Source organism: Bidens hawaiensis, unplaced genomic scaffold, assembly GCF_021521415.1.
Source record: "Bidens hawaiensis isolate Kalapana, Puna unplaced genomic scaffold, B.hawaiensis_p1.1 tig00004743_1, whole genome shotgun sequence".
Lineage (NCBI taxonomy): Eukaryota > Viridiplantae > Streptophyta > Magnoliopsida > Asterales > Asteraceae > Bidens > Bidens hawaiensis.
The window spans coordinates 932,726-949,126 of record NW_027491293.1 but is presented as its reverse complement, the minus strand read 5'-3'; the positions used below and the strand labels follow the sequence as shown (position 1 = coordinate 949,126).

Sequence of the window (16,401 nt, the reverse complement as noted above, 5' to 3'; positions counted from 1 at the left end):
AGTTTGTTGCATTCATTATATTTTTTAACGTTTGGGCTCTTTCAATTGAGATGCGTAGGTTTTTAAATTTTTATCCAACGAACACGAACATGTTGATTTTTTTAAACGAACAAACACAGATATTTATCTTATGAAAAATGGGCGGTTGATCTAGGTGATGATGGCGGTTGATGCATGAGAGGGGAGGTTGACAATGGGTGGTAATATCATAATAGACCGGTGACGGAGAATATGTAAAGGAGAGAAATTAAATAATGGTTTGATTATGAAAATGTTACAGAAATAAATAAGATGCTATAGCCTGTTTAAGGGCAATCTGGGTTTGGTGGGACCCACGACCCGGTAAAATTATTGTTTGATGATTAAGGGATATATCACAAGTAAATGAGATGCTATAACCCATTTAAGGGCTATCAGAGTTTGGTGTGACCCATGACTCGTGGAAATTATTATTTGTAAAACCCATTAAGGGTTTTACAAATAAATGAAATGTTATAACTTATTAAGGACTATCCGGGTTTGATGGGACCCATACCCACGAACTCGGGTCAAACGCATGAGAAGCCTTAAGTCACAAATCAAGCTGGTGGCTTGAGAAGAGATGGGGATTGGGGAGAAACTAGAGAATGACACGAGATTTTTTGGTAGGCTTTTAATATAGATAGACTAGCTTTTGAACCTATGTATTATACGAGATTTGTCAAATGATAAAAATAAATAAGATCTGTTATTTGAAATAAAGAAAAAAAAATAAAGGTAAAAAAGAAATGAAATGTAAATTACAAACTATAAGAAGTCTAGAATCTTAAATTTATAGTTTTGAGAAAGTCTCCTTATATACAACATTTGTTGTTTTAACACAAGTATTCCTATCGTCATTTAATATTAACAATTTTAAATCATGTTTGCTAGTTACCCTTGATGATGCAATATATAATGTCTATGGGAAAAGCTGGACATCGAAGGAAAAAAACCAAATCTAGAAAAATATTCTTCTCAACTATTTATATTTGTTTAACTATTATATTTTTACTTTTTTGATTTTCAATATATTTTACTTTTGATTTCTTGGATATTTTATAACCCAATTGCCAAAATGGTTTTGACCTATAACTTACGGATAGCCAGGATAAATGAGATGGTGATTAGAAGATTATGAGGAAAAGTATAACTATTTTATAACCCAATTGCCAAAATGGTTTTGATCCAGATCCATGGATATGTAGAGAGGAAAGAGAAGAGATATTAGAATAATATGAAGGAAATGTTGACCAAGAATGAACGTGGATTGCCACATCATCCTCATTATTTTCTTTTATTAGTATAATTAGATTAGATTAGATAGATTGATTTGATTAACTGTTTTCGTGAACCGTATCATACTTTAAAGGTCGTTTATGCGGGGCTCAATCATTGTCATCTTAGACGGCCCTTCCTATTTGTCTTCTTTTAATTATCATATTTTGGATTTTCTATTTTAATGATGCCTTGATCTTAACGCTTATTTTGTAAATTTCAAAGGTCAACTTGTCTACTATCATGATGTTCCTTGTTACGTGGGCAATTGCCCTATGGAGCTATGCCAATTTACGTGAAAGGCATACCCGGTGTTCAACTACCCGGATGTGGACGCTACGCACACATAAAACATGAACATGCCACGTCATAATGATAAAACTATATTCCTATGTAACACCAGAATCATATTTCATCCTCCTTTTATCATCCATAACAAGCATCCTACTTCACAGATCCATATCAATCAGAACTTCCCTAATTAATTTATCAACACCTTTCCCATCTCAATTCTCGCACAAAACACACGCGCGCGCGTACACACACAGAGAGAAGAATAGTTTTTTGACAATACTCTTCACTTGAAAAGATACACAAAAAGTAACTAACTAGTTAAACTATCTTATTTCGCATGTGAAATTTTACACGAATTAAAAAATCTGACAAATCCATTACCTAGCGTAAGGTACAACGACCCAATAAAATGTAAGACATAAAATGTTGTGTAAAGGCCTGCAGGCTGCAGCTTAGCACATTTTATGCTGACCAACATACTATAAGACCAAACCTGCATTTTACTTAGCTTTCCTAAGTTTTTTCAACTCATTATCATATTTTTGAGAAAGTTGTTTTATTTAGCAGATATAATCATTGAAAAACACAAATTTAAATCTCCAAAGGTTCTAAGACCTCATTTTTATCCCATGAAGCTTGATGTCTGAGCTGTCATTATACAATTCCATGAAGCTCGAAGCCTTGTTTAGTTATTTCACGACCTCGTTTTTATCCCATGAAGCTTGAAATCCTTATTTAGTTCCCATGAAGCTCCAAGCCTCATTTAATCATTTTGTTGATGATTTGAGAGAGGATCGAACACACTATCTTGATATAGTGTTGTTTTGTATTGAGTTAGGGACTCTATCTTGGCATAGAGTTAATTAGAGATTAAATGAAAACTTACTATCTTGACATAATGAGATTAAGAAGAATTGTAAAGCCAAGTACTTGGTGTGCTTGGTAAGAAGGTGATCACTTCCTTTGAATAGTGAGACGATTGTATCAGTGATCCCTACTGTTTAGGGAGACGACCAATGAAGAAAGCTCTTGATCGATGGATCAAAGATATGACGTAGAGTGAATTGAATCCCTGAGGTAGATGGCGGTTGATAAAGGAATCCTTTATCATAATTTCCAGTATGAATACTATGCCCAACCTGAAACTTGTGATTGGTAGTAAAACATCCATTCTCTCGCTGAGACATAATTCTAACGGGGTATTAGCAGCCGTTTCCAGCTGTTGTTCCCCTCCCAAGGGCAGGTTCTTACACGTTACTCACCCGTTCGCCATTGGAAACATCACTTCCCGTCTGACTTGCATGTGTTAAGCATGCCGCCAGCGTTCTTCTTTTATTGATTGGGCTAAAAATTGGAGATATCGATATACCGTAAATAAATTAACATATAATAAATAAATAATTAAGAAATAAATAAATTAAGAAGTCAGAAAATTATTTATAAATTAAGAAATAAATTAACATTCGCTTGAATGTCTATAAATCCGGTGGTGTCAACTCCAACTATTAAACTCTTTACTTTTACTTATTATGTCTATTTTTATAAGTTACAAAAAGAGTTTTGACAAAGTTATTAACTCACCAAAATTTGATTAAAATCTAATAAAAAATAAAATTAGCCCCTCTTGTTTTCTAAAAAAAAAAAAAGCAAACATAGTACATAATAAGCTTAATTAAAAATAAAAATGTATCCATTTACAAGGTCAAGTTATACTACAAGGGGAGGGGGACAAAAATAAGAAGGATTTGTGGAAAATAAATGATAATTCAAATTTTAATATAAAAATGAAAAATGTAAAAATTCAAAATGTTTCCACCGTCTTTCTCGTTCTCTAAAATAAATCAAAAAAGACAAAATGTTGAGTGAAAAAGACGATTGTGTCTTTTGTTTATCATTTTTTTTTGTGTTTATTTTCATCATTGATTGTGTCTTTTTTTTTCTTGACATTGTGTCTTTTTTTCTTGTTATTGTGTTATATTACTTAGCATTGCGTCATATTTTGTTCATCATTGTGTTATATTTTGCGATATATTATGTCTTTTTTTGGTTTATCATTGTGTTGTTTGTTCATTTTCGGCATTGTGTCTTTTAATTTCTTTCGGCATTGTGTCTTTACATCGTTTTTTTTGGAACGGGAATGACGGGGGAAACATTTTGATTTTTAGTTTTTTTTTGTTTTTTATTTATATATTGAGTTATAATTTTTTACTTTTATTTTTTAGGGGTTTTTTGTGTGGCCACAAATTCTTCTTACACTTCTCGTTTTTGTTTCTCTTTGCATTTTAACTTTACCTCCATTTACATAGGAAATTGATAATTTCCTTGGTGGATTTTCTTACTTTGCTGTGTTCCCAAGTCTCATTTAACGAGGGGAGGGGAAGGAAGGGGAATTATGACAGGAAAAAAAGTTAGGGGAAGGAAAATGTGTGATTTTATTCGTGTTCCTGAGTTTAATAAAAAGGAAAGGAAAAGAAAAGGAAATCGAACATTTTAGGTGTTCCCGAGTTAAGAAGAAAAGAAAAGAAAGATACAATTTTCCTATTTACCCTTTAAGTAAATTATAATAGGAGTTAGATATGACGGTAATTTAGGAATTGATAGGAAGTTATTATTAAACACAATTACTTTATCTCATCTCTCCAATTTGAGAGGATAATAATTAGGGCCGTCACTTATACCCGAAACCCGACCCGAAAAAACCTGCACCCGAACCCGAACTAACTCGAACCGAAGAACCCGAAACCGAGAAAAGACCAACCCGAACCCAAACCGAAGTAATTTGGGTTGGTTCTCGGGTTTGATTTATAAGTTTCAGGTCAACCCGAAAAACTCGAATAAACTTCTAGTTTTAAAATTAAATATATTTTTATGTATAATAAGCTAAGTCTTAGCCACTAAAGTTATCATAATATAGCTCTAATCGACTGTTGTCATTATAACAATTATGGATCGATTGTTTATTATTAATTTATGTTTTCCGTTTATTACTAATAGCAACCGAAATCGAACAACCAATTCACGCCCGATTGAATACGATTAAGGCTCGAGTTAGTTTTACTCTTCTTTTGAATTGTTTCATCAAGTTATGTTGGTTTGTTATTTGATTATTTGTGTTATATGCAAAGAAGAGTATGTTGTTTTAATTTTAGCATTGTAGTTTTTAATTTTTTTTTTTTTTGTGTTTTTTATTTTTTTTGTTTTTTAGGATACTCGAAACCCGATTAACCCAACCCGAAAAAACCCGAACCCGAAAAACCCGTGAGAGATTTGGGTTGGGTTTCGGGTCAAGATTTAAAACTTTGAAACCCGAAGAACCCGACCCGAAAAACCCGAAACCCGAAAAACAAACCCGAAGAACACCCCTAATGATAATATGCTTAAATTTTCCAGTATTTTCCCTCATTTTCCTTTCTTTCCCTTCTTAAAATATCTATTGAACATAATTTTTTTTTTCATATTTCCTCTCGTTTCCTTCCCCTCCCATTGTTAAATGAGGCTCAGGAACACGTCCGTTAACCTCTTAAAGCCAAACTTCTTGTTTAGTCATAAGATCAAAAATCTGTTGGGTACATAATTCTTGGTAGACTTGCTGCAATCATTCCCCATAAAATAAATTAGAATGTTCTGACGAAGCTTTGAAGTTTAGTTAATCCTAATCCAGTTTTCCTCAACTGGTTATAATCTTTGAATCCTCAGCGTAACCCAATTTTGACCCATAATTACCAATGGTTGTAAGCATGCTAGCTTTCACTTAGTTTACTTCCACATACAAATTTACTTGATAAATACACAATCATAACATAAACCCATATGCATGTTGGTTTGCCTACTAATGATTAATGAAAACCACAAACCTATAATGTTAATAGGAGGGGTTCTATGACACATTGACACTTATTCATTTCTTACATGTCTTTTATTAAGTTTGGGATGATACAATACATTACGAACCAACCACGAGCAACAATAACCTTCCTGAAAGATTTCAGTGGGTTCCATGTCCAATGTCCTTTCTAACAGCCCTCATAGACATCACAATCTCTTGATATATGCGTTTTTAGTAAATATCATTTTAAATAGGGAGATTATCACACTTATTCCAGTTTTTATTGCAACTAAATGTTTATGTCAGATATTGATACATGATCAAAATGGATAATAGGCGAGTCGCGGTCGTGTACATAAGGAATATTTGTCAGTTAACTACCGCTAAAAAGGCGAGTGTAAAAGCTTAGAAAATGTATTTACTTTTGTATCAATAAGTAAAACCTCCTCATTTGTTTCCCATTTCCATTTGTCCCCATACAATTCAGTTGAGCTTCCTCTATAATAACTTCCAAGTTTTTTTAAAACTTATAATAATAAAGTAATTTTTGTGGTCACGAAATATAAAGTTATCCAACTTCCCCAATTTTCTTCCACACGTTCAACCTAAACCAACTTCGTCTGGTACCCACACATACATTACACGTCAGACATCATAATCCGCCACGTCAGCCCTGCAATCCAATCCCATAGATCCTTCAGATTCCATCTTCCACTTCTCACCAATCACATCCATCCTACCTGGCAAGTCGACATCCACCAAAACTACCATTTAGCAACACCTCTGCCTTCTCAAGTTCTCATTCGATCTCACTTCACAAAACAAACAACATAATCTAACCATGGCTTCGTTGGCGGCTGTAGGCGTGTCGGAAATACGTGGAAACCCTCTTAACTTCTCTGGCACCTCCAGAGCGGCTCCGTCGGCTTCCAGTCCAGCTGTAAACTTTAAGACGGTGGCTCTTTTCCAAAAGAAGAAGCCTGCACCCAAGGCTAAGCCAGCCGCCGTTACTCCGGCTACCGACGAGCTAGCCAAGTGGTACGGTGAGTAACCACACTTATTAATTACTGCATGCTTTTTTTGAGCTAATTAATTAGAATAGAATAAGTTAACAATCTGCAATGGACTTACAGGTCCTGAGAGAAGAATCTTCTTGCCGGAAGGTCTTTTGGACCGGTCAGAGATCCCGGAGTACCTCAACGGAGAGGTCGCCGGAGAGTAAGTCAATGCCATATCTTTATATAGGCATATGAATAATCTTTTATACAATGAAATCAAATTGATATATATTATTTTATATTACACACACACATATATATATATATATGCAGTTATGGTTACGATCCTTTTGGACTTGGCAAGAAACCCGAAGACTTCGCCAAGTAAGTTTACTTTTAGTTTCAACTCACATTACAATAGACACAAACATAATTGAGTTTGGATGTCAAGCCATTAAGCAAGTAGAATGGCTCGTTAAAAGCTTGAATCCAGCGGGGCTTAAAATGGGCTCAAGCCGAGCCTAAAATTAAGTTTCTTTAATAAACACGTTTGATCTTTGAACCGAGCTTCACTTATCCAGAGCTAGTTTGCGAACATATACAAGCCGGCCTATTATTTATATAATAAGTATTATTATTGAAAAATTACGACGAAAATAACTAAATAACATATATTAGGTTATATACAAAGACGATAATTAAAATAATTATATGTGTATGTTAATTAATAAATAATAGTGAGCCAAATCCGAGCTGAACTTAAGCTTTAAAAACTACTCATTGGTTGAACTCGGCTCGGGCTCCTTTACACCCCTAGCTCTATGGCCCATAATGATTCTATAATTCACTGTACAGAAAACTAGTCATTTATAAATGGAGTTAACTTAGGTGTGACGAATTGGTTTTAAATGGTGTGCAGATACCAAGCATACGAGTTGATCCATGCACGATGGGCCATGTTGGGTGCAGCTGGTTGCATTATTCCTGAGGCATTTAACAAATACGGTGCCAACTGTGGCCCTGAAGCCGTCTGGTTCAAGGTTCGATCTGTCACGTGAATCTGTTTGATAGTGCATATTAGTGTTAAGCCCGTTATTTGTGTTGAAACAAATTAGATTATGAAACTTTATGATTCAAACATTTATAAATTCATTTGGGTACATGCAGACCGGTGCTCTACTACTAGACGGAAACACATTGAACTACTTTGGAAAGAACATTCCTATTAATCTAGTCCTGGCGGTTGTTGCCGAGGTTGTTCTTGTTGGCGGTGCAGAATACTACAGAATCATCAATGGCTTGGTATGTACGTGTATCAAATATGATATCTATAACACCACATTGGACACAAGACCCTGTTTGACGAGTTTTGTATGTATGTGCAGGATTTGGAGGACAAGCTGCACCCTGGTGGACCATTTGACCCATTGGGTTTGGCTAATGATCCAGACCAGTTTGCATTGTTGAAGGTTAAGGAGATCAAGAATGGTAGACTCGCAATGTTCTCCATGTTTGCATTCTTCATCCAAGCTTATGTGACCGGACAGGGTCCTGTAGAAAACCTCGCATCTCACTTGAGCGATCCCTTTGGAAATAACTTGTTAACCGTGATCTCTGGAAACATTGAACGAGCCCCGACTCTGTAAACTGCATTGTGTAATCTAAAACAAATGACATTCGGATCGCCTTGTATTCTATATATTTTGTTATTGTGAGAAACATTTCAATCATTGCAAGAGTTAAAATAGGATATAATCCTATCACTTACTCGAATCAAAACTAAATACAAAACAGAAATCTAATCCTCCCACATATTCACCAATCAACTCTATTTAGAAACTGCTGGTTGAAGCTTGCATTATTATGTTCCGTTTCACTGTCTCTATTTGGTCCAAGTACGAATCTGTTAATTCTTGGATCAACTTCGTATCATTCTCCTTTGTTTGAGACGAACTGATCTCGAGTTCCCAGGATAAACATCAGTTCTGGATGAGTTGTGTTTGTAGATATCCACCAAGTTGAACATCTTGAAAATAGAGATCAATAGTGTCAGGGAAATCAAGGAAGATCAATGTTGGAACAGACATGTTTTTCAACGGTTGCCATAACTGGAATTGGCCTCTTCGAGCTCTTTTCACTGCCTCATGTGTGGCATATGTGCCTTCTGTCAAGTACTCAAGTTATTGGCTTTGGTGTCACCTTTTCTGGTAAGTTGACTAATTCCGCCATATGCCACACGAATGCTTGTAGACTATTGAGAATGGAGAAGCTCCTGTTGAGCTGTGTAGTGTAATGTTGTAGCCTGTAGGCAAACTCTAAGGCAAGTGCTACATTCTACATCTTGGGTTCCCACCCACATAGAAAACGGATCACTGTATCATTAATCATATCTTGTATACCAATTATATCTAATATCACTATAAATATGCAACATCAGTTTTGAGTTTTGAGTTTTGATTTAATATTATGAACTTGTTTGAATATACTATTTAATTGTAGGCATCAGATTTATATAGTCAAGAGTAATAAATTTTAATTATTCAAACACTACAAGCTATTGATTAATTACCAGATAAATGCTTGTACAGTGGATAACAAATTAATATAGAGATACATTTAATAAGAAATAAATCACTACAATATCCCATTAATCAAGACAAAATTATGTCAAACAAAATGGAGTTACACATAATCAATTAATATTGTAAGTTAGCAACAGTTAATAACACTGTTAGGTACTTAGTTTGAATGTTCATGACTCATCTTCTCTATAAACCATGGTTTGATAGGTGTAATCGTTTAGAAGAAAATCACCATAGCACATTAATAATCAGTATATATCGAGCTATTTTCATAACCCTAAAATCCCATCCCTCCTCGCAAGGAGAGTTGATTGATCGGTTGCATCGAAGAAGATGATGTAGCATCATCTCTATACCTAAACAACCCTTTTGTCGAATTCGCATCCCCGTTATGTTGAACCATATGCGAAGTTACCAGCCTATCAATCATTCCCCACTCGTTTGATCCATCTTCTCTTGCATTTGCGTTCATCATGTTTTGAGTCGGTTTAGAGATGTCAACCTCTAAACCAGGCTCGCAAGCATGATAGCCTACATCAAGTTGGTTTTCACAGCTTCCACTGTCACATTCTCTATGGTTAGACATGAGTTGTCTAACCATAGTCGGTGAATCTTCAGAAGGAAGATTCAAGAAACCACTTCCTAGAGATTTGTGGGTTGTTGTGATAAGATGAGGATAATGATGAGCGTAGTTAAGTCCTAAGTCGAAATTTTGTTGTTGCTGCTCTTGTTGATACGTTAAATATTGATGATTGTGATCTAGACCGTATGAGAAAGGGCGCAATTGATACATATTATTGGTGCGTTCTTCGGATGCTATGTTACCACTTGACACTTCGTTTCCGCCTACTTTGAACAAATTTCTCTTCTTGAACACACGGCAAATCACCCATCCTTCTTCCTATAATATCCGAAAACACACATCTTATTAACTTATGTATAGTACTCACAAAAACAAACCTAACAAGAGTAAAATAGATTCAACTTACCGAAGAAGTTATAACATGATTGAGAGGATCATTATGCTCGCTAACATCTTCAAGACGATACTCGTGCATGATCCAATCAGTCTTTTGACCATGTGGAGCTCGCCCGCGATAGAATACTAGAGTTTTCTGCATACCAATCTTCTTGAAAGTATCTCGAATGCATTTGTCTCGTCCCGTTGCCTTCCAGAAACCAGCGTGTGTTGCCCGATTTGTTCTTGATCCGGTCGGATACTTCTTATCCTTATGGCTAAAGAAGTACCACTCATTTTCCGGTGTTGACCCTATCTTGCATTTCTCTATAGCATTTTACAAAGTTCATATATATAAACAATCACAACATAAAAGTTGAAAATAAAAATAAAAATAAAAATAAAAAAGAAAAGAAAATACTATACACCTTGGAGGTCCCACGGCTCAGTCTTGTTCAAGTCAATTTCTCTAATAACATCCATATCAAATTTTTCAAAAGCAATCTTCTTCTTCAAGTAGAAATGAAGCAGCTCTTCGTCGGTCGGGTGAAACCGAAACCCCGGAGGAACACCGCCGTTTGATGAAGTCATGAACGGCCACTAGTTACTGGTTTGTTTGTGTGTGTGTACGTGTATTAAATGTTGAGTAGCTAGATAGCTAGGGTGATATCATGATCAATCATTTAAGATGGAGTGTTAAGTGTTTTCATAGAGTTAGAACGTTGACGGCCGGTGAAGACGGCGGCGGTGAAGCCTAAAGCTGACGTAGATTGGAAGCAACACTTATCTGGATGGAATACTAGACTAATGGCGATGAGAGGTTCTTTGAATATTCCTACTCCTACGCGTTATGGAAACTGGAAACTCGTCTGCTCAAATAAATACAACGTTTAGATGATACATTTCTGATTTAATAAAAAGGTTAATACATATTAAATATATTAATAACATATTATTTGCGGTTTCATACTGTGTATATAGGTTCTCGATACTATGAATTTTCTTTAATGGCGTTTTCAATCTATGGTAAGTCATTAGGTATATCAGTCATTAAAGCATCCATTATTAGTTCGACGTTTAAAAGGTTCAAACATGGTTCCTCTCTAAAACTAACTCTTAAGAAAAAAACCCCTTTGACCACCAGAGTACCAGACCGGTACGATGGCACAATCATATGAATTGCTTTAAAATACGAGGAAATTCTCAAAATATCTCATTTTTAAAGAGAGATTTTAAATATGTCTTTTTAAAATTCAAATTTCTCCTTTGTCTCTTACTAACTTGTTTTCACCTCTATCTTATAAAATCCAGACAACATGTTTCTTAACTCGCCGCCTCCCTGTCATATTAGCTCATAGCTCGTCACCTTCCTGCCATGTTAGCTTAAAATCCATCGTCTCTTCTCCATATTAGCTCAAAACTCATCGCCTCCCCGCTGTGTTAGCTAAAAAAATTCTACCTTATCTTTACTAAAAATACGGATCCAAAACTTCCAAAACTTAATTAAAAAATATTTTAAATTTTGTTGGTTTTTAAGTTAGAGTTAAGCATATAAATGTAGGGTTTGATTAGAAGTTTTTGATATGTGATCAATATAAAATTATTATGAGAGTTTTTTTTAGTCTGTTTTAGTTTTGCAATAATAATAGTGTTTGTGCCTTGAACTCATAGTTGTTGTTATTATTATTATTATTATTATTATTATTATTATTATTATTATTATTATCACATACTCACTATTGATGGACCATTTTCTACCATTTAGCTCCTCCTGATTACCAGTTGCCCAAGGGATTTGGTCATGCTTCCGCACCATGTGAAACCTGTCACATAGACACCGTCTTATTTTCGTACAATTTCACACAGAACCACAAACGAAAGGTATGGTTCCACTTTCAACACATGTGGAAAGTGTCAAATCATTTTTACTCATGATTAGTACCGTCAGAAACCATAATAATTTTGAATGAATGCACACTTTATATCTTTTAACTCCTATCAATAATGTTTATTCTAATTCTTCTTCGGTATTTGCAAATCTTTATAAACTTTAAACAGTTTAATAAAACTAAAAAAGTATTAAGAAAAACGATATTTACTTCTTGTGAAAGCAAGTTATACATTCATGGAAACACAAGGTGCTTGGAGCTCGTATTGGGATTAGTGTTGATTGGACGGTTTAATGTGCACATGCGGCTACGACCTTTTGAGTGTTAATCCTATTATTATTTACACCATTGACTTTGTTTGTTTGAAAGCTACGTTATCCATGCATTCTTGGTCCTCGTTTTCAAAGGCTAGTTCAAAATACTAAGTTAATTTGTTCTACGTTTACTGTAGGCGTTATTTATTAGTAACGCCTAACATTGTTTTAGAGTGGTCCTTAATTGGTTCACATTAAGACCGTAGTATATTACATGACCAGTTTTCGCACACTACTGCTGCCTGCGTTAGGGGCCGAATAATCGAGTTACAAAATTAATGACCGATTGACAGACTGAAATTTGTCACTCGTGTTGTGACGAATAATATTCATCTCAATAATACCAGCTTATTTTAGTTACAAAGATGGCAACAGCTTAATTCAACTCCTGTTGCTAATTTTATGATTGATCTAAGGTCATGACAAATATGTCACTAATTATGAAACTGGTCACACTTCTTTCACGTACAAAAACTTTCGTCGCAAAATGATGCGTCTACTTCAATATTCATCGTTAGTCTTGCATCAGTTTTCCAACAAGAAAAAGTTCCCTAAATCAATTTTCACTTCTATATTATCTTTCTGGTTATTTGAGATCTACGTTAAGTTTGTTACAATGATTAATTATAATGATCATGTATGAACTGAATTTGTAAAAACTGAAATACGAGAAAAACAGCACCAACTGGAAGCACATGTTCAATGAGCATTTTTATGAATTATAAGCACGCTAGCTACTTATTGGTTATTTAAGATCCACGTTAAGTTTGAGGATCAGATCTCATCGGCATAAATGGTCAAGTGGTGGTCATAGTGATCAAGATCTTTTAACATTTGGTGAATTGCATGAATATCGAATTATAGATTATCCAATACAAAAAGAATTGAAACTAGTTTGGAATAATCTAGACTTAAAAGAAGGATTTGTAAAATATGAAATTGATGTTTTCCTTAATTATTTTCTAAAAACGTACCCGATGCTAATTACAAGTAAACCAATCATGCATCTTAACCTTTTCTAATAACTAAATGAGAAAGCCAACTATAATACTTAACTACACTAAGGCTGTATTTAGTATGGCATAATGAAAAGAACGAGAAAACTGAATGGAAAAGAAACAAATTATAAATGGATCATTACAATTTCATTTGCTAATTTGATTACACATTGGGAATGGAATAAAACTTTATTTTGTGTGGTTTGATAGCCATGAAAAGACGAATGAATGGAATGCACATGTGTTGGTAATGAGCGATGGTGGTGGTGCCGGTGGTAGTAAAAGCGACCGGTGGTTTTGGCCCATGGTGGTGACGATTGGTGGCGGTGGTGACTGGTGGGGGTGGCGAGCGACAGTGGTGGGATTGGCGATCAGAGATGGTGGTGGTGGCGAGCAGTGGTGATGGTGGCCGATGGTGGTGGTGCGGCCGGTGACATTGGTGGCTGATGGTGGTGGTGGCTGGTGACAGGGTGGCCGAAGGTGGTGGTGGTAGCGACAGATGGTGATGATGGTAGCGGCTTATGGTGTTGATGGCCGTGGTGGCGGTGGCAGCCAGAGGTGGTAGCGCCGATTACGGTGGTGAATGAAAGAATACAGTGAAAAAAAAAAGAAGCGAAGGAATGATTTTTGAGTCTTTGGAGAGAATGATATTACTTGGGAATAAATTATTACATTCCATTACCCAATTAAACACATTTTTTATCATTAGATCACAATAGTCAATCCCATGCCGCCTATAATTCGTGCATACAAAACACCACCTAACAGCATGATGGTTGATATTCCTCAATATAGACTCTCAAACTAAGCGTCGGTTCCGATTCGGTGTTAAACTTGAAATCAATATTTCAAAAAGGAAAACAACTTTGATAGTGTAGATCAAAATGTGAATGATCTTGTTATTGCAATTTTATTTTTGAATATTGCTTTCGAATTTAAAATCAAGTTGATGCCTGATTCTAACAAGAAACTAAAATAATTTGGTTACCAAGAATATTTTAAGCTTTGATACCATAATAAATACAAAATAGACCAGAAGATTTCTCTAGCTTATAATAATTTAAGTTAGAAAGAATAATCAAAGTTTGATGAAGGATTTTTGACACATCAAATTTATGTCTTATATCTTTTTTGATTTTAGAAACATACACCACCTTAATTGATATGTTATATGTGAACCAACTATTTAAATTGTTCTAACACGAGTACCTTCAGGGTTCAAGGCTTGCGTTTGTTGGAGGTCCGGCCCAAGCGGATGCTTAGAAACACGCGGTTAGGTGGAGTGATTATGTGCTTTATAAATAAATCATAAAAACAAATAAACAACTTACACAATCATAAATGCCAAAAAAAAATTTACTTTATTTGTAAAAATTTAATGAGAAAAATTAAATAGTATTAGTCATCTTATGAGCATTAATTATACAAGAAAAAATAACCGTTGAATACATTAATGTCTGGTTTAATAAGGTCAACACCACAAAAGACATGTATGTCCTTTTTAGTTAAAAATATGTCATAAATATGTGTCTTTATTTACGATAATGTCATTTCTATTGTTGACCATTGATTAAACACAATCAATGGTCTAGATTCATTTCTTGCACTTCTCACTATAATATCACTTCTCGCAAGATCCATCCCCTATATATATAGGGGATGGATCTTGCGAGAAGTGATATTATAGTGAGAAGTGTGAGAAATAAATTTGAACCATTGATTGCTTTTAATCAATGGTCTACAATGAAAATGACAAATTCGTAATTAAAAATATATATTTATGACATGTATTTAATTAAAAATGGTAGATATGTCCATTGTGGTGTAGGCCTCATTAAACCAGACTTTAATGTGTTCAGTGGTTACTTTAAATGAGTAATCAATGCTCATTAGATAGTTAATATGATTTTATTTTTTTTCATTATAATTATGTATATTATGGATTTAATCCTTTTTCATATAGTTATATACAATATATTTAGTTAAGTCTACATGTCATTTGTTTTGCCTACACTATATTGTATAAGCAAACTGATTCCTACACAACATTAGTTTTAGTTATGACTACACAATATTTGAAAGTGTGCCTACACTACATTAGTTTTGTCTACACCACATTAGATATGTCACATTATTTATGACTACACAATATTTGAAAGTGTGTCTACACTACATTAATTTTGCCTACACTATATTAGATATGTCTACACTACATTAGTTATGACTACACAACATTTAAAAATGTTCCTACACTAAATTAGATATGTATGCCCTACATTAGCTATGACTACACAACATTACGTAGCTACGTTACTAAGATAATCTTATACTACATTAATTGATTAAAAGAAAAAAAAACATTGTGTAGGCCGTTAAAAAGTTATATATATATATATATATATATGTTGGTTGTGTAGTGATTTTTCATTTAATCGTTTTCCAAGCATGTTGGTTGTGTAAGGATTTGCTGGCTGTGTAGGGACGTGCAATTTAATAATCGTGTATATTATATTTGTTATGACTACACAACATTTGAAAGTGTGCTTACACTATATTTGTTATGTCTACACAATATCTGAAAGTGTACATAAACTATATTAATTTCGCCTACATTACATTAGATATGTCTACACAACATTTAAAAGTGTACCTAAACTACATTAGTTATGACTACACAGATACACAACATTCGAAAATATGCTTACACTACATTACGTAGCTATATCAACATTACATAACACCTACACTACATTAGTTGATTAATATCGAGGAAAAAAAACTTACATTGAGATCAAATAGAATAATAATAATTAACCATGTTTTAGAATAAAATGATTTTAGATCAAATCCATAATAATAGCAAGGTTTTCTCTTTTTTTTTCTTTCCTTTTTACATTTTTTACAAAATAAAGTGTATGTGAATACAATATTCACAAAAACTTAAAAGTTGTATGTGCTACGGATTATTACACCTAAAAACGTAAGGTATGAATTATGTAAAAATATTAATCTAGTTGTTGCCTTCCTATTATATCATTATTATTATTATTATTATTATTATTATTATTATTATTCTCATATAAATCAGCTTTTTGTTTGATTAAATACACACACACATGTATTGATTTCTATGTAATAATAATAATAATAATTTGTAACTACTATTAGCTAGTAATTTATCATTAACTAAACCCTAAATGAGTATGAGTTACAAAATAAAACACTTTATATTTTACCAGTGTACCC

The 16,401-nt window shown here is 34.0% G+C and overlaps 2 protein-coding genes across 2 annotated transcripts; one reads left to right on the top strand and one right to left on the bottom strand.

Annotated features, from left to right (window-relative positions):
• Positions 1-6,257: 6,257 nt before the first annotated feature.
• Positions 6,258-8,115, top strand: LOC143627791 (chlorophyll a-b binding protein CP26, chloroplastic-like). The gene is made up of 6 exons (XM_077097533.1): positions 6,258-6,459; positions 6,550-6,634; positions 6,748-6,798; positions 7,334-7,454; positions 7,582-7,716; positions 7,800-8,115. Exons 1-6 carry the CDS (start codon positions 6,258-6,260, stop codon positions 8,058-8,060), a joined length of 855 nt encoding a protein of 284 aa, XP_076953648.1. The 3' UTR covers positions 8,061-8,115.
• A 1,158-nt stretch (positions 8,116-9,273) lies between these two features.
• Positions 9,274-10,545, bottom strand: LOC143627790 (protein BEARSKIN1-like). The gene is made up of 3 exons (XM_077097532.1): positions 10,383-10,545; positions 9,986-10,281; positions 9,274-9,897 (listed from the first exon to the last, which is right to left on the bottom strand). Exons 1-3 carry the CDS (start codon positions 10,543-10,545, stop codon positions 9,274-9,276), a joined length of 1,083 nt encoding a protein of 360 aa, XP_076953647.1.
• Positions 10,546-16,401: the final 5,856 nt, after the last annotated feature.

Coding starts and splice junctions, on each gene's coding strand:
- LOC143627791 (XM_077097533.1), top strand. CDS start 6,258: ATGGCTTCGTTGGCGGCTGTAGGCGTGTCGGAAATACGTGGAAACCCT. Junction 6,460..6,549: donor CGAGCTAGCCAAGTGGTACG/GTGAGTAACCAC, acceptor ATGGACTTACAG/GTCCTGAGAGAAGAATCTTC. Junction 7,717..7,799: donor ACAGAATCATCAATGGCTTG/GTATGTACGTGT, acceptor ATGTATGTGCAG/GATTTGGAGGACAAGCTGCA.
- LOC143627790 (XM_077097532.1), bottom strand. CDS start 10,545: ATGACTTCATCAAACGGCGGTGTTCCTCCGGGGTTTCGGTTTCACCCG. Junction 10,282..10,382: donor TGAGCCGTGGGACCTCCAAG/GTGTATAGTATT, acceptor AAAATGCTATAG/AGAAATGCAAGATAGGGTCA. Junction 9,898..9,985: donor ATCATGTTATAACTTCTTCG/GTAAGTTGAATC, acceptor CGGATATTATAG/GAAGAAGGATGGGTGATTTG.